The sequence below is a fragment of the Aquila chrysaetos genome, chromosome 24, assembly GCF_900496995.4.
Source record: "Aquila chrysaetos chrysaetos chromosome 24, bAquChr1.4, whole genome shotgun sequence".
NCBI lineage: Eukaryota > Metazoa > Chordata > Aves > Accipitriformes > Accipitridae > Aquila > Aquila chrysaetos.
Window position 1 is genome coordinate 18,751,598 of NC_044027.1, and position 25,333 is coordinate 18,776,930.

At 41.0% G+C, this 25,333-nt stretch overlaps 2 protein-coding genes and 1 non-coding gene across 15 annotated transcripts in view; all 3 read right to left on the bottom strand.

Annotated features, from left to right (window-relative positions):
* RC3H2 (ring finger and CCCH-type domains 2) overlaps positions 1–19,769 on the bottom strand; it is a 33,134-nt gene extending 13,365 nt beyond the window's left edge. For 10 of the 13 annotated variants that reach the window (XR_005931238.1, XM_041119591.1, XM_041119587.1 and 7 more), the window contains exons 1-13: positions 19,643–19,769; positions 10,919–11,215; positions 9,368–9,485; positions 8,690–8,923; positions 7,558–7,733; positions 6,071–6,271; positions 5,536–5,668; positions 5,167–5,285; positions 4,683–4,795; positions 3,739–4,047; positions 3,054–3,268; positions 1,656–2,083; positions 1,003–1,215 (exon numbers count right to left, since the gene is read on the bottom strand). Coding sequence is in view for 12 of the 13 variants with exons in the window: in XM_041119591.1 (XP_040975525.1) it covers positions 1,003–1,215; positions 1,656–2,083; positions 3,054–3,268; positions 3,739–4,047; positions 4,683–4,795; positions 5,167–5,285; positions 5,536–5,668; positions 6,071–6,271; positions 7,558–7,733; positions 8,690–8,923; positions 9,368–9,485; positions 10,919–11,149 (2,490 nt within the window). In the remaining variant the exon portion in view is untranslated. The remainder of the gene's footprint in view (positions 1–1,002; positions 1,216–1,655; positions 2,084–3,053; positions 3,269–3,738; positions 4,048–4,682; positions 4,796–5,166; positions 5,286–5,535; positions 5,669–6,070; positions 6,272–7,557; positions 7,734–8,689; positions 8,924–9,367; positions 9,486–10,918; positions 11,216–19,642) is intronic. The other 3 variants (XM_030001172.2, XM_030001173.2, XM_030001170.2) reach the window with 1 other exon arrangement.
* On the bottom strand, positions 5,757–5,871 carry LOC115335505. The gene has a single exon (XR_003921449.1). It is a non-coding gene; the product is annotated as a small nucleolar RNA SNORD90 (small nucleolar RNA).
* Positions 19,770–20,741: 972 nt separating the features above from the next.
* On the bottom strand, positions 20,742–25,234 carry ZBTB6 (zinc finger and BTB domain containing 6). Its single transcript, XM_030000788.2, has 2 exons — positions 25,159–25,234; positions 20,742–24,977 (listed from the first exon to the last, which is right to left on the bottom strand). Exon 2 carries the CDS (start codon positions 24,965–24,967, stop codon positions 23,684–23,686), a length of 1,284 nt encoding a protein of 427 aa, XP_029856648.1. The 5' UTR covers positions 24,968–24,977; positions 25,159–25,234; the 3' UTR covers positions 20,742–23,683.
* Positions 25,235–25,333: the final 99 nt, after the last annotated feature.

A 25,333-nucleotide genomic window follows, 5' to 3' on the forward strand; every position in this document is an offset into this window, starting at 1 on the left:
ATTATCTCAAAAGTCAATCAAGGAGTTGTAGCTATATTCAAGACTTGACTTAGGGACAACATAACCTGTCCTGCCAAATTTTAAATTAGTGCAGCTGACAGCTGTCAAAGAAGGGCAAGCTTTGCCACTATGAAGAACTGCCTGGTCTGCCAAGATGAGAGACTGAAATCAGTGCCACTATGTTAATGGCAGGTTTCTTCAGCCAAATACCTGCAGTAATTAAACTGAGAGGAAGCCATGCATTTTCCTTTAATGTATGAGCCAGTGGCAGATAGAAGTATGACTTGGAACTCTCCAACCTGGATGAAAAGGACTAAATCCTGATCTATCTTGAATGCACCCATAAGGGACTTCAGGTACACCTTCCTTACAAGACCTTTTCCGAATAATCAGAGTCTAACACCTCAGATATCATCAACAGAACTGTCAAACCACAGCAAAGAGTGCTTGGCACAGTGGTTCTCAATCCAGTTTCTTGGATCCATTTAATTTACACATACAGAAAATAAGTTTCACAAGTTAGGTTTTTTTTTTTTCCTTCAAAAGCACACTATTCCCATTTGTTGAGTTTCCATTCTTGTTTACAGAACTTCTCACATAAGTACACAATGTTCTACCAATGCCTTTTGCCACTTTTAAGGGGTATGTATTCTCTGAGACTTGACAAGTATTTGCAGCTTGATTCACTCTACACATCATGTCATAGTGCCATTCGGAGTATAAAAGACCCTTCTTAATGGAAAACAGCTGTTGTTCCCTACACAAAAACCTGGAGGTTCACAAAGCTAGTTCAATAAAATTACATTTCCTTTAGTGAGGGTAAATTGAATCACTTCACTACTTGACCTTTTTTCCACAATCATGTTTAGCATTGCCTTGATATCAAATTGAATGCATTCATTATTAGAGATTACTTTCCTTTTGCTGGAAGATTAAATTAATTCTATGAACAATAGATGGTAGGTAGAAAAGCTTTACTAGAAATATTAAATGGCATCTTACAGAAACAGGAAGGGAAAATACAGAAGCACTTTGGCTTCCCACCTCTGTGCTGAAATCTACACTGAAGAGAGGAGAAGGTGGTGTTGGAGATGGTGTTGCCATAGGAAGGGTTGACGATACCAGAGGAGTTTTCTGTGTGTGGTACTGTGCCCATTGCTCCGGCTTCCGTCTCAACTGCTCGTCATAACCAGTCTTCAAATGACCACAAGGCTCCTAGCAATAATAAATATAGGACTGTATAACCTATCATACTCTAATCAGAAGGCAGATGCTTGCGGGGAACACACTTGGACCCCCAAATTCCCTTGGGTCTGTAACCTTCCACTGATATCACTAGAAGAATTTCACAAGGATTTGCAGGAGAACCTGGCCCATGTATGGGAACTCCAATCTTAAATATGTAATTAGTTCAAGCAACATGCATAGGAATTAAAGAGGCAGAGGGGCTCTGGTCCTAATGCAGATTAGAGTGGTCTATTTTACAAGTCCATTTTATTAAGGTTAAAAACAAAACAAGAACTTTGTCCAGGTCACAAGTCTTGATCACTGTAACCCCAAATAAACAGAAGAGGTCTATGCTAATTATTTACCAACTTTTCAGTAATGACCTTCAAAACCAAGACTACATCCTTCCCCTTCTGGCTCTCACTTACCCTTGGTAAAGGCACAGTCCTCTGTTCGTTTGGAGGTTGACAAGCCACAGAGTAATAACCATCCAAAGAGTTGTATCTCTCACGTAATGATGTCTGATAGACAGATGAGTGCATCACATCCATGGGAGGTAAAGAATTGCTCCTAATAATATCATCTCGTGGGTACATCTGTGGGCGCCAGATGCGCCTGCTGTCATAAACTGGAGCATACATTCCAGAAGGGACAGGAGGAACTGGTCCATACGGCTGCGGAGGAGGAGGTTGGTAAGGAGAATTCAGTCGATCTCGAGGGGGAAATGTACTGTAATGATCGGCATATGGCACGGAAGCAGGTGGGAGGGAGGATTCTGGAACGTTATTGGACCTCACAAAGCGAGGAACACAGGGAGCCACACCAGCTGGTACTGTTGGAGGTGGTGGATAATATCCTTAAAAATTGGAAAAAGGCATATTTAATGTAACCACAAATGACCCAGAATTTTACACCTTCTAAAACTGTAAACAGTGTTGATAAGTACCTTTAGAAAATGAAGAGTCACACTGTACAAACCTGTTACTGACCCTATCATTTTTCTATGGAACGTAATTTCATGTATGACAACCATATTTGCAGATGTAGTGCTGATGCTTTACCACCTTGACCCAACTTGGAAAATGGAGTTTCTCTGCCATTGCTCCTATGTACTATGATATAATTATGTCACTGAAAAGACAGCATCTTAAGCACTTCTTTATATAGGAAGTTAAAATAGTTATCTCCAAAATAAAAAGCTATATTGCTAAAAAAAAGTAATTCCAAAGGTCCATAAAAAACACTTCACACTTGGCTTATTCTTTTTTCTTTGGAAAGGACTGTTTGAACACCTCTACTTTCTGTTTTGAGAGCTTCTGAATGACCCAATGCTGTAACAGATATCTAATTGTTTGCTTGAATATAAACATGCACACTGCAACCTAAAAAGATGACTGAAACCTTTCAAAAACATTTCAGCAAGCACAAAGATGTTTAAGTCTCACAGTAGAAGCGTGCTATGCCTCTGGGTCTGAATCCTTTCTATGGATACCCTCACGGACAGGGCATGAGGTGAGCCAGCCTAAATAAATGCAATTAAATGCTAACAAAGGAAGAAGCAGATGAAAGACCTTGAGGTTCAAGCTCTTCTGGATGCTGAGGTAGCAGCTGCGTAACATACAGCACCACCAACACTGGGAGCAAACTACAAGGCCCCCCCCATACTCAGCAACAGACCAGATTAGTATTCCATTAAGTGAAGATTTGGCTGATATTTAAAAAAAAAAAAAATTCCACAAAACTGAGATAAAAGTTACTTCTCAGCATTCAGGCTTATCTAGAGAAAAGTTCAGAGCTATTTTTGATTCAGTGCTCATCTCACTCACCTGTCTGCGGGTACTGTGGAACTTCATATGACAGCTGAGTCCTGGGATCTTGGAAATATTGAACATTATCAGAATGTGGAGGGTAGACAGGTACTCTAGGAACAAACGGGCTGGATTTTGGAGGCACAGAATTAACTTCTGTTCCAATATTAGGAGGACCAGCTGAGGTAGCTGCTGCCTGGCTTACAGGAGTCTTGGGTGGAGAACCAATTTTACTGAAAAGGATTACCAAGAAATAATTAAGCAGATCTTTACTTATTTCAGTGAGTCATCTCTTCATGTACACTCCCATGTAATGTGGAAATTTGGGCCATGTCATTTCCTCTGGAATTTTGTTTTTCATACCCCAAACTGATACTACTACTACATCTTAGACTTTCTCCTAAGAGAGCTCAAAAGTGGATATAAATGTTTTGGTACGTATCCAGAAGCTTATATACCACTTGTAACTGTATTCTGGTAAAGAGAAAGGCTTTGAAAATTTTAGAGGCTCAGTGCTTCCCGGAGAAGCATCTAAAAAGTTTTAAGGGAAAACCCCCAAACTAGAAGGCTTCCAGGATTATTAAGGGAGTACGCACTATGTGCGCCCTTCTTGGTTTCTATTGTTTGCCATCCACAAACTCCATGATAATCTAAAAGCAAAATGTTGTGCTTGGTTATCTTTATGAAAAAAAAAGTTACCTACTTTTCAGGTAGTGATTCTGTAGGGGATCCAGAAACATTCTGGCCATTGGCTCCAGTCTTTCCTCCTTTCTTGGTGTTCTCCAAAGCTCTCAAGGAGGTGTCCGCACAGCGAGGTATCAACTGGGGAACACCACTTTCTAGATTAGCTATTCCATTAGTACTTGGCACCATCTTCCCTGTTGCCTCAGGGCTTCCTATGACAGAAATCACGTTTCCTGTTGTGGTTGAGACGGTGCTATTTACACCAACTTTATTTAGAAGGGGGAATGTTCTCACTGTTGCACTGATTTTTTTGTTCCTCAAGCGATACCTATAAACAAACACATGTACAAACACACACAAAAGACAAGACGATTTTAGAAGTGCTTATTATGAAGTTTAATGTATTTGTAAAACTAGCAAAAGGAAGGGATTGAGAAGAACACAATATCCAAAAATTACAAGACTTCAAAAACTGGCGCTTATTTTCAACAATCTGCAAATAGAACATCGATGTCTTCCTTGTATCCAAAGATCATATCTCCTTGTAGAAGATCCACTTCTGCAGTTCTTTAAAAATGGATTTCGGTGAAAACAGCTTCGAGAATGCAGATGTTACATACTGTTCAAATAACTCGCTTTATTCCATAATCAATTCAAATGCAATTAACATTCTCTCTCTTGAAGGTGATATAACCAATCCCTCACAGACGCTGAGCCTAGACTCAGTTCCAGGAAAGGAAATGTTAACTTCATATGGGGTAAAATAAAAAATAAATCTGGAATTAGTTTGCAGACATTGCTTTACTGTACCTTCAATTTCATGTAAAGAGTTGTCACTTCAAGAGATTCACAAATCCTTCCAAATGAATAAACGTATAGAAGAAACTGTTTTCAAAATTCTATGGAGATTGCTTGGATTTAAATTAAAAAGGAGAAGAAAAAAAAAAAGTCTCCCACACTCACTTTTCAAGCTCTTCCTGAGAGTGAGCAAATGTACAGTTTGTTCCTCTTGGACATCCCCCTTGCTGTCGAAGGTCTCGGCACATACTTGTTTTATATTTGCTATTTGGTTGTGGCTTTAAAAAAAAAACAAAACACACAAGACATTCCTCTTACAATCTTACAGACATTTACATAAAAATAGGCTTAAAATACACAAAATGGATCCACGATATGTTTTTACATTTTGCACCTTTAATCAGAAAACTAAGAAAATTTCTTGCTGATGGGTTACTATGCCATTGTATGGATCTCACTACAGCAAGCTCTGCTGCATTCCATATTCAGAAACATTAAATTCTAAAAATCTGAATGCAGTAAATAACAGTATCATCAATTATTCCACAGAAAAGGCTATAAATATTTCAAATCAATAGTAATTTTTCAAAGTTGCATCTTTCAGTATATGTACATTAAGACATATAATGCAACGATCAAATATAGTTACCTGTGGAGTTTCATGGCCTTTTCTACTGTAATTCTGAATGAAATCCACCAGTCCATGTACCACAGTCTTTACAGCCACCATTGCATTTTCCAGCTGCTCCCATGTTGGAGATGCTGCATCTAAAATTATTAAAAGCAGGCTTGTCATTCTGTCAATATTTCCAGCAGTATCATAAATAAGAGGCAACTCTCTAGTACTTCAAAACACCAAGTACTAGGACAGAATTCAGAGAGCCTGAAGAAGAGTTCATGACATACTATGTTAATTAATGGGAATTTTGAAACCAGGAATGCAGGTTATCATCTTAATATTTTACTTTGCTAGATATGAAAAATATCAAGAAATGTTTAAAAAGCTTCATTTGCATACCTGGATTTGGATCTATGTTTGCCAGGAGCTCTAAATGAGGCCTCAGCCTATTTAAATTTGCAGGATCCCCCGTGCGCTGCAAGACAATTGTCAATTCTTGTACACTCTTTGCAAAAGATTCCGGAGATTGGAGCTGAAAACAAAGTGAGCATTAGTGTGCTGCATCTTACAACTGTGAACTACTAATCTTAAAAAGATTTACATTACACTGCTTCCTAAACACAATATGTAGTGTCTTCAGACGGCATATAGAGAGTATCAGTGGAGAGAAATTTTATTTCTCAGCTCAGAATCTGCCCTATGAAGCTTCATCATAAGACACAAGAAAGGGAATTAGCCTTGAACTACTGAAAACCAAAATGTCTTCATATAAAGAACACGCTACAGTGGGGAAAACACCTTCATTCTAGTTTTAATTAATATTTGATATGACTAAAGACAAAAAGTTAACTCAAGTGGTTCTTGGATTTTTATTATAAAGTTTAATAGTCAAATCTAATCCTACAAAGATACTAAAATCATCCCTTTGACGAACCTTGTCAATAATGGATTGCATGTGTGATTTATGTGCCAAGTCACCATAAAGAAGGGAAGACCATTGTTCTGGTGATATTCGAAGTCCTGCTTCCATGGCAATGTGAACAATTTGGGCATCATGTTCTCTCCGCAAAGCCTCGTAACTCCGAAACTCTTCTTTAAGTTGCATCAGAGAAGAATCTTCATCCCTTTTAGTGACCTAATAAATTGTAATAGTTAAATACTCCTCCTTTAACAAAAAAAATCTCCAAGTCCATCAGAAAAAAAGTTACACAGCACAAATCACAACAGTATTGCTTTTTTATATTTAGCATATACTTTGTTTTCTTCCATGTATTCATCCACTTAGCTAGCAGTGCACAGGCAGAAATGCCAGCTCTTGAAGTTTTTACAGGATCACAGGTGCAAAACTAAACCAACTCACTACTTCCAACTAGGAAAGTAATCAGATTTGCTTAATTCACAGGAAATAGTTAGCTATTTAGTAGTTCTACTAGTAGTTTTTGCTATGCAATATTAAAAGATGACTTAAAGACACAGGAAAGTCTCTAGAAATTACTCAAATGATAAAAAGGAAGAAAAATTTTAAGATACTGACATTTAAAGAACAGAATATTTAACCTAGAGCCCACTATAAATGTTAAGTAAAACTCTTAGGTTACAGAAGACATTTGTCATAAAGGAGAGCAACCGGTGTCATTATTTTAATGTTTAGTTTAGTGATGTTGTGATAATCATGTTTTTAACTGTGATTCAAAAAGAAGAAAAGACCCATGGAATTAACTTTTCATTCTTCTCCAGATACAGAGAGTTGGGAATATTCAGTTTAAACAACCCACCCCTACATATTAAAAATAAAGGACCTCTTCAGTGCAAGGCAGCTAGATACAGACAAAAGAAAACGGACAGAGACTGACAAATGTGTGGGAACACAATGTTGGAGTTCAGGCTGAGAGCACTCTCTGTGTATGGTGTCCCTCTCTCATGCCTGGTGGTGTTCCCAGGACTACAGAACTCCAAAAGTTTTCTTTAGAATGCTGGGATTGGATTCTAAGCTTTGAGAGCATCCAGGCCAGTGTGGCATGTCTGGCCATGGTCAACTCTTATCAATCTAAATAAAGCCAGAAGTGATTATATTAAAATACTTCACCTGAAGCAGGCTAGGAGTGCCTACAGAGTCAGGTTTCATGCCTCTTTCAGGGGAGATAATTTCCAGATGACGGGCAGTTAATAATGAGGGCAGTAATTTCAGAATCTATTCCAGCTTAATTCCACATGTGATCATTTATTCCTTTTGCAGGGAATTTTAAATATCAAACAATTACTTCATGACAGTTCTAGATAAAAATCTTGTAGTCTACACTATTTAAATGTGTGGAAACTGAATTTATGTAACATTTTACAGGTGAAAGATACTAATCCTAGATTGGGTTTTCTGGAGCTGCACTAGTTCACACTAACAAGCTTCAAATATTGGTATTTTACCTTAAAGCATGATGCTCTATACAGTAGCTGCACAACATGACCAATGCTTGTTTTAGAGGCCTGAGGAAATCTTGGTTCTAGCCTTTGCACAACAAAAAGTACCAGAACTTTTCTTGAGAGTGCAGAGCCATCTTCCAGTGCCAGTAATACAAGTTTCAGTGCCTCCTCTTGCATAGCTTTAACACACAAAAATAAAAGATATGAAGTGAAATATATTGCCAGAAAACAGCAAGGCTATCATGTATTAACACGGCAAGTAGGAGCATCTGAATCATCTTGAATGTAATTCCTTATTACTTTTTATTTCACTAACCATAATAAAAAAAAAGCTTTGTAAACATTTTAAGAAATTTGCTAGTTTAGAAGAAGTACTTCGAAGCACTCTAAGCACAGCAAACTTAAAGAGCTAAGACTAATTTTCAGTAATAAACACATCAGTAGTACAGTTTTTATACTTTTCTCCACTATGCAGTCTTGTAGCCTTTGTCATTTTGGACATCTCATCAATGCTACACCATGAAACTGTATAAAATAAATATGGGAACAGTACAGGAATGCTATCATCAGTTATTGGAATCAAGAGAGAATTCCAGTTTAAACAGAATTTCCTTCTCATTTCTGTGCTTGCTTCAGCAGCATTCTTAACTAGGAATTTGCTGTTTCTATCAAAGATATAAACATGATCATTTTAAAATTTATAATTAAAGTATGCTGCAACTAAAGTTAAGCTGATTGTATTTGCAGCTAAAGTATGAACAACACAGCATTTGCAGTTTCCTATCCAATTCTAATCACAGGGAGCAGTACAACCAACCTGTGTTAACAGTTACACTGCATTACAAACTGTGCAGAAAGCATGCTTATTTACTCTTCTTTGCCAGGACTTCTTGAAATAGTTCCTCACAATTTTGAAGAAGTTAATAAGGGGGGGGATGAGGAAAAAATCAACCCAAACTTTAAAACAGCAGATTTTACTAACTTGTCTATATTTTCTTTCCTTCTCCTTTCTTCCTGGCAAGAAGTTGAAAACCAGAAGTAATTACATCTTCAACTGAACAGAAGAAATTTCCAAAGATTGTTTTGTTAAGGTACAGCTAAATATACACTGTTGCAGATTCTATGGGTACCTTACCTGGTCCTAGAAACTGGCATCCTCGTGCCCTGACAGCAGCCCAAAGATTGGCAGAAAGCTGCTGAGGATTTTGGTGCTGCAAGATCAGTTCTGTAACGGTTCTCTCTCCCAGTGATCGAGCTGCCCTCATAGCTCTAACCCGACCCTCTTCCTCCACCAGCTGACAATTCACCAGTGTCACAAGCTTCCTTTGCATTGGACGGCTCAGTGCACTCTGATTCAAGCTTGCAACACCTTCAAAGAAAGAAAGAAGAGGCAAACTATTGCTTCTAATCAGACATTTATCTGAATAAGACAAAAAAAGTGTCTAATAGTATGTGTCTTTCTCTAGGACTTGGATACTAGTCACAGGTATCTTCCCTTCTCTTAGGGAACTCTGTAATTCATTATCAAACAGAATTTTAATGAAAGTCTTAAATTGACAAACCCATCCTTTGAGGGAAGTTCAGCTTTTAGTACAAAGTTAGTCCCAAGGTAATATTATTAAATAAAAAAACTATTTTGTAAACTTTTAAAAAAATAATCAAGTGTCACAGGTGTGAATAAGCTTTTAAAGACATAAGGCACATTTTATTACAAAAATTAGAGGATTATCCCATTGACATCTAAAATCAGTGCTGAAAACACAATGCTGTTAAAAGTAAGCTACATCAAAATTCTACTGTTCAGTAGACTCACCTTTTCCTCCACTTAATGGCTTTAAGTAGAGTGCCAAATCCTCAACACATTTCTTTGCTACTTCATAATGTTTGTTCTCTCCTACATTACTCAACTTTACTGTCTGATGATCAGGTACCTAAGAAAATGCAAGGGGGAGGAGGAGGGAGAAGAATTATATATACCCAGCTGACCTATATGATATGCCTATAATGGTACCAACATCACTACTATTAATTACATAACACTGCAGATGTACACTGCTTTTTAGAGAAGTGAAAGACAGGGCCCACCCAAGGTATGTAGAATATAATAAAGAAAAACAAACAGGACACATGATGAGGATCAGGGTGATGAAAGATTATTTTTGTTAGTACTCAACACATTAAGAACAAAAGTAGGATAGAAAACAATAACCAAGGTCTAATGGGAAGCTACTTAAAAGATGAATTAAGAACACATCACTTGAGAGGACGACCAGTGTACAAGATCAGCATGATTTACTACAGAGAGACAAAATTAACTGGCAAGAAAATAATACGAAAAAATCAAAAGCAAAGTTAAAAAAATAATTTAAGCGTAATTTGGGCATGCTGAAATCTTTAAAGAGAAGAACTAGCAAACTTGGTGGAAAAGAACTCCAAGTAGAGTAACAAGGTCAGGCAATGAAAATACAGGGAGTATTAGTCACAATACATTAAATTGTTTGACAGACATTGCAAGAAGCTAGGAGACCAGGAAAATGAATGTTCTAAGATCAAGGCAGAGATTTGACACAAACTTAGAAATAAAAAAATGAAAGGAACATGTGAACTTGAGAAACAAACCACTTTGACATAGACAGTATTATTACAAATAGCTGTGTCAAGGCATGTGATAAGACATTAAAAAGCAAAGTAAAAAGCATCTTCTTACTGCATCACCCAGGTGTTATAGCAAGAGTAATATGAGAAAGCATATGAATCAGCATAAGGTGAACAGACTTATTTTATTTAGTCTCCATAAAGCACAGTACTGATTATATAATCGCTGTTTTGCCACTGCTACGAGACAGCACAGGGAACATTCCTGGCCTGATTAGCCAGTGTCTGAAAACGCAACTGAAAAGCAATCATCATGCATATTTAAAAAAAAAAATTTTACACACACACGCTTCTGAAACTTGGTTGAACAGCTAGCTACTTTCGAACATGTGACATGTAGAAAGGAGATTCATTGCAAGAGTATGATGAATGAGTGCAATCTGCAGGTTCAGTTTTCTAATGACAATTGTGACAGATAACTGTCTATTTCCTAATGGGTATTTTTCTCCAGTCACAGTTCAAGAGCCTTTTTGAACCAGAATTCAGGTTACAACTAGAATATGTTTTCATTTTATGAGACTAGGATGGTCCTGAAAATGGTGTGGTTGCTTTTAGAGTATGTATGGACTTCTAAATATTACAAAGTTAAAGTCTGACCTTTTTTTTTTTTTAGACTATAATGAGGGTAAAAGATCAGCAAGCGTATTGCAACTGGCATGTAAACAGTAATAACACAAAGTGGCAAAACAAAGAGCTGCTTAAATCATACCTGGGCTCCAACTAACTGGAGGAGTGCAAAGTTTACAGGAAGCACATCGATGTCTGTATTGATGGCAGTCTGGTCGAAAGGACATGCCTTGCGATGAAGCTTGTTCAGGCAGGTCTTACAGACAGTGTGAGAGCAACCTAAGCTGATGGGTTTGTGCACATTCTCATCAAACTCGTTGTAGCAGATTGGGCAGGACAGAAATTCTGTCCACTGAGCTGCCTGCACAGGCATTGTGGAAGCTGGACACTTGTTTAGCAGGCTAGCAGACCATTATTTCACTGTACTATGTTTTGGCAGCTGTAAGTGAATAACAGAGTATTTAAAACATGCTTTCTGGTAATTTAGAATTATTTTTAATTAAAAAAGCCCACCATTTCAACATTTTACAGAATAAAACCAAATCCTTATGTCAAAGTACTCAAAAACCTCAACTTCGTGTTAGTTTAATAATTGTACCAAAAAAGGCTCATGAACTGAATTAATGCAGACTACTGTAAGTTGAAGTCGAACCTATGCACAATAAATAGCATTACAGTTCTTCTCACAGGATTAAATACACCTTTAGCGTAGGAAGACATTTATTGGCACAGAAAACATAAAGGCGTGAATCACATTAACCATCTCTCACACTGCCTCATCTAACTTCAAGTTTTCAAAACCCTGAAAGCACTCCCTGGTTGTAGAATGGGCCTGGGGTGGAGGGAGGGCACAATTTTTTTTTTTTTTTGTTAGCAGGGAAGGGGGGAGTTAAAATGTTATTTCCATTTGAACTGAAGTAGAACAATGCCTTCCTTCTGTAGATCTTACTCAGACACGAAACTAAACATAGCTTTGCTTTTTTTTTAAAAAGACATTTTCTCTTTCTGTAAAAGACAAATCAATTAACAAAAGTTAAGAACCATAAGAAAACACAAAAAGAATGAGAGACTAATTTTTAGTTTTATTATTCTCTTGTGTTACTTCCCACTTTTCTCCCAAGAACCCACCGGAGCACACAAGGGCAGAGTTTGCTGTATTCAGTTTTGCTTTTCACATCTCTACCTTATACAACAATGCAACTCCACTTCCATGAACTCACAGCGAGAAAATCTCTGATGTGTGGAAAATCCAGGTATTTAGGACAAAACTTACAATAAAGCAAGCAATAACTTCAGCTGGCTTGCTACTAAGTCTTTTCTTCTGAAACATCTCACTCTGTGCAGTAGTACCATGCAAATCATTTACAAAATTGTATTCCAAAGAAAAATCTGAATTTGTAGAAATTGTTCTGAAAGACATCCCATCTTATATAACTTATGTTCTTGAAAAAGATAACAGGCCTCAGAAGTTCATTGAAACCGTTTACATTCAAGCTTTCGTCATGAAGATTTAAATTCACAGCTTCATCTAAGAGCTAAATAGCCCCACCCTTTGCTGCAATGTGCAATGATGTTGACTTTCTATGCAACCTAGAGACCAGTTAGTTCACTTCAAGGCTATGAACAAGCTTCTCCTAGCAGCTTGTTAGAAAGGCCAATACACAAATGTTTTAATTACATGTTTAACATTCTATTATTTTTTTTCTGCGATGACGGAAAAAAGGTAATTGTTTTGAGGAAGCCAAGATCTTCCCTCCATGTTTGAGTTCGGTAACTCTTTACTGCAATTCCATTGTTGGCTGTGCTACAGTTTAATTAATGCTAAAGTATCGGACCATTGAAATAATTACTAGAACACCAAATAGACTCTATCTGTGGATGTATTTTATGTTAATTATGACCATCTGTTTAGAAATTCTATTTAGTACTACGAACATTCAGTGCCCTTTAAGTAACAGGATACTTGTACAAGATGTCCTTATCTCAGTGAGGTTTTCAATATTATGCAGCAATTTTTCCCCCCAAACGAATTCCCATAGTAAGTGTAAAATACAACAAACTGAAAGTTGAACCTGTCCCTTCAAAACCAAACTGCTGGGCTAACAGTTTCAACATAAGCCAGAATATTCACAGGCATTGGATAAAATAGATTTTCATCCAATTTCTAGGAAAGCACAATCAAAGCTCTTGCAGGGATAAAAAAAATTGCAGTCCTCTTTAATCTGCTATTACTACATATGTCTTTTAACCAAGGAAATTCAAAAGCAAAACAAATAACAGCAAAACCAAACAATGAGCCAACATGCATAGAAAGATTTTTAATTCCTCTCTAAGAAATCCCACCATTTCCTTCAGCACATCTACTTCAGCTTTCCTACAAAAACAGCAGGACAAGAGATGCACAGAATTGTAGTGTAAAGCCTTGCAGTAAATACTCTCCTTAAAGCCTTTTGCCAGCATTACCAGAAACGTCAAGATACTAACACCAACACTACTGCTGACCTAGGACTGAGACTGGCATTTTTTCACCTGACTGCATGACACAGGTAACAGCACAAACTAGACAACTCTGGGAAGCGTGCTACCATCATGACTCACACAGGGAAAAGTTTAAGAAAAGGCTAGTACACACACAGCTTATTTGCTAATATGTTGTTGGTCACTAACAATCTCCTAATAAACAGTCTCTATTTCCACACTGCTCATTAATTATCTCAAATGCAGGAATCTCTGCTCTGAGACAGTACACACATTCAGTTTCCACCGATACTTCAGAGACCTGCAAGAAACAGCCACCTCTCTATTTACAAGCTTTTAAAATATAGTTGTTTGTTTTCCTGACCAGCATAGAAATGAACACAACAGATTCTTGAAGTGGTTTTTTTGTTTTTTTTTGTTTTTTTTTTTTTAAGATTTTTAAAGATCTGTCTCTGGGTATTTAATCATCGTAAGTGACAGATTCTACTAAGCATGTGTTGACCTTCAGATTTCTTGACAGGAAAAGATCTAATTAAATCAGCAAACAGCTGGGGAAAGCTCTCAACTCCTTAGACTTCAAGCAGCCATACGCAGAGGAAGTCTCCATACTCTATTAAGCATGCCAGCTATCCTGCCATTCTTGCACTCCAGTGTGTTAAGAAAACAATCTCACATCTCCTAATTATCATGTCAACTTCTACAAAAAGCATAAGCCAAATGTTTAATAGATTCTTGCTCCTTGTCAGAAACAGTGTATTTCAGGGATGTCCTCTTGCAGAACAAATTGCTCCAGTGCTCTAAACTGAGCAAACACAAGGAGGAGAGCATAATAAAGAAGGTAAACTAGAAATCATTTTGGGTTTGTTTTTAACAGGCAGTACACTCAGAACAATTACCCTTGGTCTATCTGTTCATTCTGGCAGACATGCTGTCTATCTCTACACATACACAGGGCTTCTCTTGCCTGTCAAAGTAGAAGCACCCTGCAAAAAAACAAACAAACAAAAAACCAAAACCAAAACAAAACAAAAAAAAACCCCAAAGAAATGGCTGATACAGAAACTGGCCAAACATACAAGGCAAACAGATTGAAAAGACCTAGTAGTTTTAATTGAAAGATCTTTACATAGTATAGTCACAATAAATGTTATAGTATTACTATTAGAAGCCACACTTCAGATGACAAACTGAAAAACACACAAGCCTAAGTTCAGAAATTATATAATAAAAACTATTACAGTTGAGTAATTTTCTGTTTCTAATACAATAACATTTTCCCACTACAGTAATGGTTGCAATGGAGTGGAGTAACAACGATAAGTGACTGATTTTCTCATGATAATTTTTGACCAGAATATTTTATGAAATTTGAAGATGGAGTGGAAGGGGAGAAAGGTGAAGCCCCAAAACCTTCCTCAAACAGCTGTACCATTTACAAATTATGGAATTTGTAAGATTTAGATGTTCTTATTTTACATTAACTTTCAGCTACCTAATCCCATGATGGTCTCTGCAACTAATCCAAGTCACTGTACCTACTCAACAACGTTTGGACATGATAAATATAATTTAATCCTGATTTCCTAAAGAAACCAAGCTTAGGTGATCATGCTGTTCTACTAGTCTGTTCCTCTCCCACATGAGCCTCAGGACCTCTAGACCATTTTGAGCAAACCTGATAGAGATGCATCACATCTGAAATGCACGTACATTCCATGAAAATTGGTACCTAGAAAAACTTACAAATTCACATGCTTCTCAGGAAAGGCTACAGCATCAGGCTCAGCAGTTATCTGTCTGTGTACTTTTCTGATCTATCAGCATATATGCACCAGCCAACCAGAACCCAGCCAAAAAATATCACATTTTGTTCAGATATAATAAAGGGCTATTTGGAAGGTAGGGACATGACACAAATCTGCAGGAATTCCAACAAACCTTTAAAGACAGAGGGCTTGATCTATGAAGAGCAATGTCGCACATTTGGCGCTTGGCCTACCGAGTTCAGTATCAGTACTCATTAAGCAAGGCAAGGAGAGGTTTCAGAACCCCACGGCAGGATACTGAGCCAGCACGTTGAGCTGAACATTGCCTGGACTAGCTAATTAGAAATTCTGATGACAATGCTTTATCTTAAAGTCTACCTTTATCCAGGGCTTAGAGGCCTGATACCAGAAGGAGATGTTGACTTCTCCACACCAGAACGACCTCAGGAGTTCAACAACTTCACACAAAAATAGAGAAAGGGATTTCTTTAGTTAGTGGTGCTAGCATTGCCTTACATCTTAATTCCGTGACCAGATTTCTTATCTACACTAAGAGATACAAATTCAATTACTTTTAAATACTTTTAACCCACATTTTCATCTTACAAAAAAGCATCCAAACACACGCATTTGGAGACAGGACAATTTCAGTCCCTCCCCTTGAAGGTATTCCTCACACAAAAAAGGACTGAATATTCATCAAAGACAACCGCAGCCTCATCTTCAGCTGCCCTAGCAGATGACTTGGATTTTGCTTCATTTTAAAAAATCATCTGTGCATTTTTACTAATCAGTCATTGGATCAAATCTAGGTATAGTTCTTTGAGCAAGGAACAAAGTCAGCGCCTCCTCCCCAGCTACATGTTCCAGTTCCTAGGTAGCATGGTAAGCATGGGTCTCAACCTAAGAAAACTTTCTTCTCTTCAAAGGGAAACAGGTTCAGCATGAGGTAGGGAGCAATCCCCTTCAAAGCTGCACGTTGCCCAGAGTCAGGGCATTTACCAAAATGCAAGATATGCAAGTTTCATCCCTTTTCAAAGGAAGGGTTGAAGGCTTGAACTCAGTTCCCCCATAGACTAGGCAAATGCCTAGGGAAAAAACAGCAGCAGCAGCATCACCAGCAGCCATGTTTCCGAACAGAAGTGGCAGTCTTGCAGCTCTACGTTAGGTCTGCTCTGCTTAGGTGACTTGATCAGGTCCCTTGTGTGACACAGGCAAAGGAAAGTCTAATAAGCAGAGCTTGTACGAGAATATGACATGGAACCATTCTGCCAGTGTTGAACAATGGGCAAGTCTTCTCTACAGATGAAGGAAAAATCTTGGAAAAACTTGTGAAATTATATGGCATTTTCACAACTTAAGGTAGTCCAATTACAATCTCACTGTGGATTTAAGCCTAAATCTTAGAATTCAATTGACTTTTAATCACTAAATTATAGAGTCCTTGATACTGACTTGCTCTTAATGTTGGCTGCAGAGATCATGGTATTTTCTTTTCTTTTAAGTGATCTCCATTATAATTTTCCATTTATGCAGATTAATCATTTGTTTGTACTGCAAGGAGGTACCTTTTTCAAGTCTTCCTTCCTAAGTTATGTAGTTTTCAAAGCACCCTGACTGGGTCAAAAACTTAGTCAAACACATAATCAAATTATCAGTGTTAAATTATTCTCTGAAAGGGCTAGAAACTTTTATTCATTTCTCTTCAACAGCCATCATCTACAGATCTAAAAAACTAGCTTCATTAAAGGCTTAGAAAAGGGCCATCCCCGTAACAGCTTTGCATCATTCGGCTATGACGGCTTGAAATTAAAATAAATCCTCTTTACAGAGCAGACTTGCTTATTTCCACATTCCATAATGTCACATGTAAATGTCTTTATATCATGTGCAAATTCTATATATAAAGCAGAGTCTTTGATGACCATTAAAGATAGTATTTCAATGCAGTTTTTTCACTGAACATTAATGCTACTGGGAGTACCTGCAGCCCAATTTAAATTCTAGAAAAGTTATTGTCAAGAGAAATCTTGGTGACATACTAGAATATATGTTTATCCAGACTATGTTTTGCCAAAACACCTATGGGATGCTTCACTTGCCATCTTCTTAAAAAATTAAAGCTTAGATCCCCTCTGCCTCCTTAAAAGATGTGGCTGAAGAATAATTCCCTATGAACAGTGGTACAATTCACTAATACAAATTTAAGTTCATGGTTGCTCAATGACTGCCAAAGTTCACTCAATTCAGAGGTAAATCCCCCCCCAAATCAACACTAGACTCAGTGTATCCTCAACAGTTCACACCTGCTCTTTCCTGTTCAAGCATTGCTAGCAGAAATCCTGTTACTAAATTTTAAAAGTTTCCTATATACTTATGTAATGCCACTGTGGGGTTTTTTTGTGTTTCGTAGGTGTCACTGAAAGGAGAGTTTGTCCTTGCCACAAGCCTGATACAAATTCAGCTCCTGTAACAGTATTGACTTTTCAGGACTAACTGAAGAGCAAATAAACGAAAAATTTTCTTTGCCACCAAAATCAACTGAACTTACACTGAATGCAGAGAAAGGGAATCTATTTCTAAGCACATCTATTTTGACACAATTACTTCAAGAAAAGATACACCGAAGAACTCCTTACTCTTCATTAATATTTTCAGGGAATAAGGACCCTCATGTATGGCTTAGTTCCCCATGCCTTTTTTTTTTTTTTTTTTTAAACACAACCTCCATACTTAAACTATACATTTTACAAAAGAGAAACTCTGTATTCTAACATTTTTCAAATAATTTTAATGAAATAATAATTCCATTCTGAGACATAGGCAGGAAAACAGAGGGTTCCATAAGAGTCAGAAAGCCTTTTTAAAGTTCGTACAAAATAGCTTAATATGTCCACAGATATAGATTTTTTTTTTTCCTTTCATTAGGATTGTCCAGTCAGTAAGGAGAGACCACTTCTATTCATCTCATTAAGAGGTATACAAAATCTTATCAAACAAAATGTAACGTACATCTAACAAAACAAATGCGACTAGCCATTACCCTCTGGATACTATAAATATTCTATCTATTGTAAATCAACGAAACCTTAAATAAAAGAGATCAATACTCAAGACGAGGACATAACTGTGAGATATCTCAAGCCCTGACACTAAAATCATTGGAATTTAATATTTTTGAGAAAAATGGCCATGACCTCAAACAAGACAGGAACGCGAGTTAACAAGAAACCTTTTCTTGTGGAAAGCTTTGCTTACATTGAAGAAACAAGAAAAAGTTCATTAAAAAGACATGCAAGTCTTGGGAAAATGATTTATTACAAAAATTAAGAATTCAGTGTTTCACAGAATACTTATCCCAGCAACACAAGCTTCAATTTCTAGAATCTCCACAGATGTTTAACACAGACCAAAGGTCAAGTAACAGTATTTTGATTCAGAAGATTTACAATTGTACTTGTTGGTTCTCATTTAAAATGAGAAGGTCTCTTCCACCACAATTACAAATTTACACGCTTGTAATCTGAAGGGCTGTTTTTAATTTTTGTTTCAACATTATGAGATAGCTATAATGGCCGTGAAAGAACAATCACAAGAGTAGCTACAGGAATTACAACTAAACCCAAACAAAATCCCAAGTTTGCACTTAAAGCAAAACAGACCGACATCAGAAATTTTCCTGGTTGCCAGCCTAAACTTTGCCATTATTTTCTCTCACTAAAGACACATACCGTTCCACTTTGAACCCTGACTGTAGCCGAATACTCATCACTCTCCAATCGCACTGCTGCCCTTTCCTACGCTTTCTGCTGACTTCTACGCTTAACTTAAAACCCTCAGTGCACCTCAAGCATCAGCACAACCAAGGCACGCTTTTCCTGCTCGATTGTTTTGGGTTTTTTTTCGGTTCAGACGCTTTAAACGTGACATGACGGGTGCAGTTCTAGGGCCTGTTTTCCACCATGACTCTTCTCCACCATTACCCTAAAGCACAGCTCCACAAGAGTGGAAACACTCACGATACCGCTGCAATTCCCCTCCGTACTGGAGGACACCACTAGAACAGGCTGCTTGCTGCTGCCAAGCGGCCCGAAAGGGCTGCCACCGAGCTAACCGGCAGCCTCGTCGCCTTACGTTCGCCGGTGCCGGCGGGTCTCCCCGTAGCCTCGCCCCCGCCGCCTCCCGCCTCCGCCAGGCCGCTGTCAGCAGCCGCCGGCCGGGCCGCGCCGCGCACCTGTGCCCGCCGGCCCCGGCTCTCGCCGTCATTTCGGAGCCGCCACCAAATGGCTGCCCCGCGTCCCCCGGCTGGCCCAGCGGCGGGGGGGGGGGGAGGGGGGGGGAGAGGGCGGGCGGCAGCCCCCTCCCCCGCGCCGCAGCGGCGGCCGGTACCCGGCGGGGCGGGGGCGCTGACAGACCGCGCTCGGCGGGCGAGGCCCGGCCCCGCTCCCCGCCCGGATTCCGCAGCGCCGGGACCCCCGCAGGGCGACGGGAGGAGGCGACGGCGGCGGGGGGGTGGAGTGTGTGTGGGCCGGGCGGGGCCCCGCCGGGTCACCGCGTCGTCGTCCCGTCCGTCCGTCCGTCCCCCCCCCCGCGCCGGCCGCCCCCGCCCAGCCCGCTCCTACCTGCGAGGCGGGGGCGGCGGGGCCGGGAGCAGGCGGCGGAGGCGGCGGCGGCCCCGGCCTCTCACACGCCATGGGGCGGGCAGCGCGGCGCGGCCCGGCGGAGGCAGCGGCGGGGGCCTCGGCGGCGCCTCCTCATCGCGCTGACAGCCGGGAGCGCCGCCCCGCCCCCTCTCGCGAGACCCGCGCGCCGCCGCGCGAGAGCCCAACGGCCGCGCCGCGCCCGCCACCGCCCCGCACGTGACCACCGCGGTCTCTGTGTGTGTGTGCGTGCGTGTGTGTGTGAGAGAGAGAGAGAGAGAGAGAGAGGGAGGGAGGGGCGGGGGGGGGGGGGGTCGCGGGGCATTGTGGGAGCCGGCTAGGGAGCTACCATCGAGACGGCGGCACAGACGAGCCCCGCCGCTGTGGGGTAAGCGGCAGCCATCGAGACGGCGTGGCAGAGCGGCGGCCGCCGCCGCCAGCGCCCCCTCGCGGCTCGCCTAGCCTAGCCTCCTCGGCGCCTCAGCCCGCTCCTCGACGCGCGGCGCCCCGTCCTCGCGGCAAGCGTCGCTTCTTTCTTGTCCTTTTTAAATTTCAACGAATAACTTGATTATTACTAGCGCCCAGAAGGACGAGGGGATGGGAAGCCGTCCCTGGCGCTGGTGGCTTGTCCCGCTGCCGCCCGCCACGGCCTCCCGAGGAGGTGAGAGGCGAAGCCGCCAGAGAGTCCCGGCGGGGCCGCCTCAGGGCCAGCCCGGCACAAAGGCGGTGGCGGGAGCGCCTGGGTTGTTGCTTCGCCACAGACCAGCCCAGGGAGAAGCCCGGGAGCTGCATCTCATTCCTCTGGTCACTCGCGAAAATCAGACCGGTTTTCTTAACCAAGGCCGAGGCGGTGTAGAGTTGTCATTTCTGAGGTGAAAGCATTCGTCTGACAAGTAGGTCAGGTGGACCCTTCGAAGGACAGCAAAAACGCGTTACTGAATGACTGCCACTTGAACGCCCGTATTTTGTTTACACCATCTTGTTTGCTCACCATAGCAAGCCAGAATACTAAATACCAAGGTATGCACAGAACTATTTAACTGTGATTAGAAGAAAGCATATGTATTTCTGAAACAATGTCTTGTTTGCATTTCATTTATTGTGTTATGACAGGACGAGTGGTTACATGTATGGACAGGGGAGAGGAAACACCTTTAATGTGAACATGTGCACAAAATCAGTTTCTGTTCACAAAGCTTACCAAGACACTCTAGCCACGGAAGAGAACATGCTGTTGGCCTGTCACACAATACAACTCCCTCTCATGTTTACATGCAATACAACAGCAGACCAAAATAACTCACAACCCTGCTCCCACAGAAGATGGACTTCAAAAGATCAGCCTTTGTTTCCCCTTTGACACACAGGAAAATACCCATGCATACACCTATAAAAAACAGTCGAACAAAAAACAAGGAATGATCTTTTGAAGTGTTACAATGATAATCGTACACCTGCCAAAAATGCTTATTAACTGAACAAATTTAAGCACAGTTGAACCAAGCCTGTCCCATAAATGCACAATACATTTATTTACTGAACTACAGTAACAGCAGCCCAATGTAAAAAGGATGGGAGGGAGGGAGGGAAGAAAACTTTTTCCTTGTTTTACGACCTCTTCCAAGGATGGAGTTTAAGTCCGTAGGCACAAGTGAAAAGCTACATACAAGCCTGTATGTGTACCCAAGTTAACAACTGTAAATACAGTAAGGGCAGGTGCAGGTGTTAGCATGCATTTGAAAATCAGACCTTTAATTTTTATGCAATTGGCAACCAAAAATTAATGGTATTCTGTGAAAACCAAGCAAACAATACTAATCACAAGGTCAAAAAGGCTGTAAATAGTGACAGACTAATGAATGCAAACGGAAGACAGCGCTATAAAATGCAATTTTTTTTTCAAAATGTCAGGCAGTCGTGCCATAAATGACTCCCAAACCTTTTAATTACAGTAAGTGTCATGACAATTACTATAGTTAAAAATCACCAAAATAAAGCAAATTATCAACTTTGAATATGAAATAATAGAAGAGATTGTGAAAGGTTGGGCCTTATGCTTAAAGTACTGGATAGAACAGGTGATTTCAATTCACAGTTACACTAGCTACTTACTCGGGGGGTGTCATTTCTGTCATTATTCATAGGGACACCCCGGTACGCAGACTTGGCACGCGCAGCTTTCCAGTGATCCAGTACAATGCAGTCCTTCACAAGTCAACTGTCTGTGAAGTCAGATATTTTTGTGAATTTTTGGAGGAATACGGCACTAGTGGCATGCTCAGCTTCAGAACACGCTACTTGCCTATTTAGAGTACATGGTTTTTGAGGAAGACATATGCTGCCTACCACACAAGGCCTAGTATGAACCCGGACCTGAAAATATTGCTGCAATCCAACTAATAGGTACTTTAAACTCAAAAAAACCCTCACGAAACAAGTTTTTAAAAACTTTTCTAGTGCAATTTTCAAGAGATGAAGACAGTAATAACACTGGCGCAGCTGATCACACCTATTACACATAACAGGAAACTGCATGGTAGCTACTGTACACACCTAACCCCTCACGTAGCCGATAAATAAAACCCCAAGCAATGGCTGGGGCACTCTTGGACACAGGGAAGGAAAGGAAGTGAAACCCGTTAAGTGACATTAAAACCTGTCGTCTTGGATTTTAAAAACAGCCAGGTTATGGAGCACACGGGCCAGACTTCTGGACTCAAGAGCAAGAACTTCGTAACAGCACTTCTGAAACTTGAAGGAAAGTGTACCCTTGTGATACAGACAGAATTAAGAACTACCGCTTTTTGCTAATTGGAGAGAATCTAATGTAAGTACCATTATCTCATATTAACAACTGAATTGACTCTTTATTTATATCATATTAAGTGGAAGAAACATATACCAGTCAAAGACAGGTACAGGATAAAGATTCTGCATTACAGGGCTTTCGATGATTGTGATGAAACTGAAATGACCTTTGACAAAGTACAAACACACCTATCCAAACACACATAGTTACTGTTTTACCGTATCACAGAATCAGAGAATGAGAAGACCTCTATTTCTAAGCTGTTCCTAATAAGATATAAAGGATTGTTTTTCAAAATTAATGTAGAAACTCCTATTATGTAACAGCACACAGCTTAATTTTTCACATTAGTGTATGTATCCAAGATTTGTAAAAAATGAAGGCAAATGTTACAACTCAAAAACCAGGACTAACTTAATTGGAATTAGTCAAATACAGCTGCAAAACACTGGTATGACAGAAAAAAAATTCAGTTTAGAAAGTTTAGAAAAATTCAGAACTCATTCATAAAACTGAAAACAAATCCTTCTAATGGGACTATCCAGTTAAAAATGAACTGCAAGGCAATGCTGTTTGTTTCTTTCTCTTTTACCAATTCTCGATTTGCAAGAGGCAATTTGAAAGCCTCCTCGATTATTTTTTGTTTGTTGTGTGTTCTTTCTTAAATATCACAGACTTGAGTGTGAAAACATGCCTTCTTTCTGTTGAAAAGATCTAGCAAAGTTTGGGCAAGTAAGGAGATGATGTCACCATAAATGATACGTGAACCGGGTGGGAATGACTGACTCGCTGAATAAATACAAACATCCCCTTTCCTTAGCCGTTACAGATCGGGAACATGACGGCTCAGTCTTCAACTTATTGCAGTATCAGTAATAGTTTGAAAAGCGGCAGTGCCTGCCCTTCAAACAGGGGAGTGTGAAACATAATTGGGGGGGGCAAAATCAGAATGCATCCAGAATAACAGAAGAGAAGCATGAAATAATTTCACATATTTTGCAGTTTACTTTCAACTAGTAAACACCGTTCTCACACTTACAGCAATAGCAACCTTAACGCAGCAGGCAAGTTTGCTGCTCGCAAGGCCTGTCTTTGATCACCAGTCATGTATTTGTGCTTCTCTCCGTCGCATGGGGATCTCTATCTAGAATTTCATCTAGAATTTCACTCGGCAGGAGCTTTTTGCAGAGCCTGGCCCCACAACCACCCATCCATTAATCATAGTCTATTTTAACTTTCGTAATAGCGTTCAGGTTTGGTTTTTCACTGCTGCTCCTTCCATGAACAGAAGTCAAGTGCTTTTTAAGAGCAGACTTGTGTTTAAAGTCCATGTCGCAACAATGACACTTGTAGGGCCTGTCACCGCTGTGTATATTCAGGTGATCCTGAAGCGTACTTTTGGCAGTGAAGGTCTTCAAGCACACCATGCACTGGAAGGGGCGGATGCCCATATGCCCCCGGATGTGTCTGTTGAGATTCTTTTTCTGGGTAAATGTTTTGCCACACTGCAAACACAGGAAGAGTTTGTGCATTTTCAGATGTCTAAGATAGTTCTCAAGATGCAGAAATCCCCTGGGACACTTCGGACACTGGTGCCGCCACGAACTGCCAGAATCATCCAGGCTCTGGAACCCATTCATCAGACTAGAAGTTCCTTCTGGATTGTCACTGACAAAAGCCTGAAAGTGATTTCCTGACATTTCTGTATTTCTGCTTTCAACTGTAGAATTTATCAAGGAGTGCTGGGTTTCTGGAAAATATAGATTTGTTTTGGAGGACGTGCAAGGCTGAGGAAAATGATCATTTTCTACATTCGCTACGCTCATAGAATCCATTCTGAAGATACAGATTTCATCGTCCTTGTATCCGATTTCAACTGTTGATATTTCTGGGGTTTTTGCCTCCTTCCTTTCCGAGATCAAGCTCTGCACTGCAGGCCGCGAGATCTCCCCCTTCTCCTGTTTCACAGGGTATTCTACGTTCACCGGGCTGTCTTCGGAGATCTCGATTATTTCACAGTCTTTCTCTAAAACCTCATCCCCGTTTCTCAGCTCAGCGTCGGAGGAGTGACACCTCTCTGCGGCCTGATTACCGTTCTCCATGGAAGCGTCGATTTCCAAGTACTTCGACAGAGCTTCGGTACACTTCTCCACAATGTGAACCATCTGGAGATAACTCGCAGCAGTGAGGTATTTCAGCAGCTCCTTCTTTTTGACTTCCAGAGCGCCGGTGTAACAAGACAGCAGCAGCTTTCTGCCCACCTCGGCGCTCTGCAGGATGGTGATCCGCACCTGCTTCGACTGATTGAGCAGAAACTGATCCCTCATGAAGGTGGAGCAGGCGGCGAAGATCACCTTGTGCCCCTGGAACTCCGTGTCGTTGATGTAAATGGAGACGTCGCAGAAGAGGTTCTGCTGCCGCAGGAGGTTCATCTTCTGCAGCACGGCATCCCCCTGCTGCTCGAACTGGAAGTGCAGCACCTCCGAGTCCCCAGCCATGGCGCCGTTCCTGCGGGGGAAGGCACCGGCACCGACGGAGAAAGTCACGCCGAGCCCAGGCCACCCCCGCCGGCAGGGCCCAGCCGCGGCCTCGCTTACCGCCCCCCCCCGCCCCGCCCCGCGGCGGCTGAGGGGCCCCGCTCTCCCTCCCTTCCTCCCTCCTTCTCTCTCTCGCCGCCCGCCCCACTCACCGGCCGCGGCCCGGCCGGTCCCTGCAGCCGGTGCGTGCTCCGCCGCCGGTGCCGCAGCGCCCCGGAAGCGCTTCCACCTCCCGCCCGCCCACTTCCGGCACCGGAAGCGGCTCCAGCACCGGCACCGCCGCCGCCCCCCTCTCTCCCCCCCTCCCTGCTCCGCGGGCGCCGTTAC

What these genes read in the sequence shown, in the direction of transcription:
- ZBTB6 (XM_030000788.2), bottom strand. Translation starts at nt 24,967, where the DNA reads ATGGCTGGGGACTCGGAGGTGCTGCACTTCCAGTTCGAGCAGCAGGGG.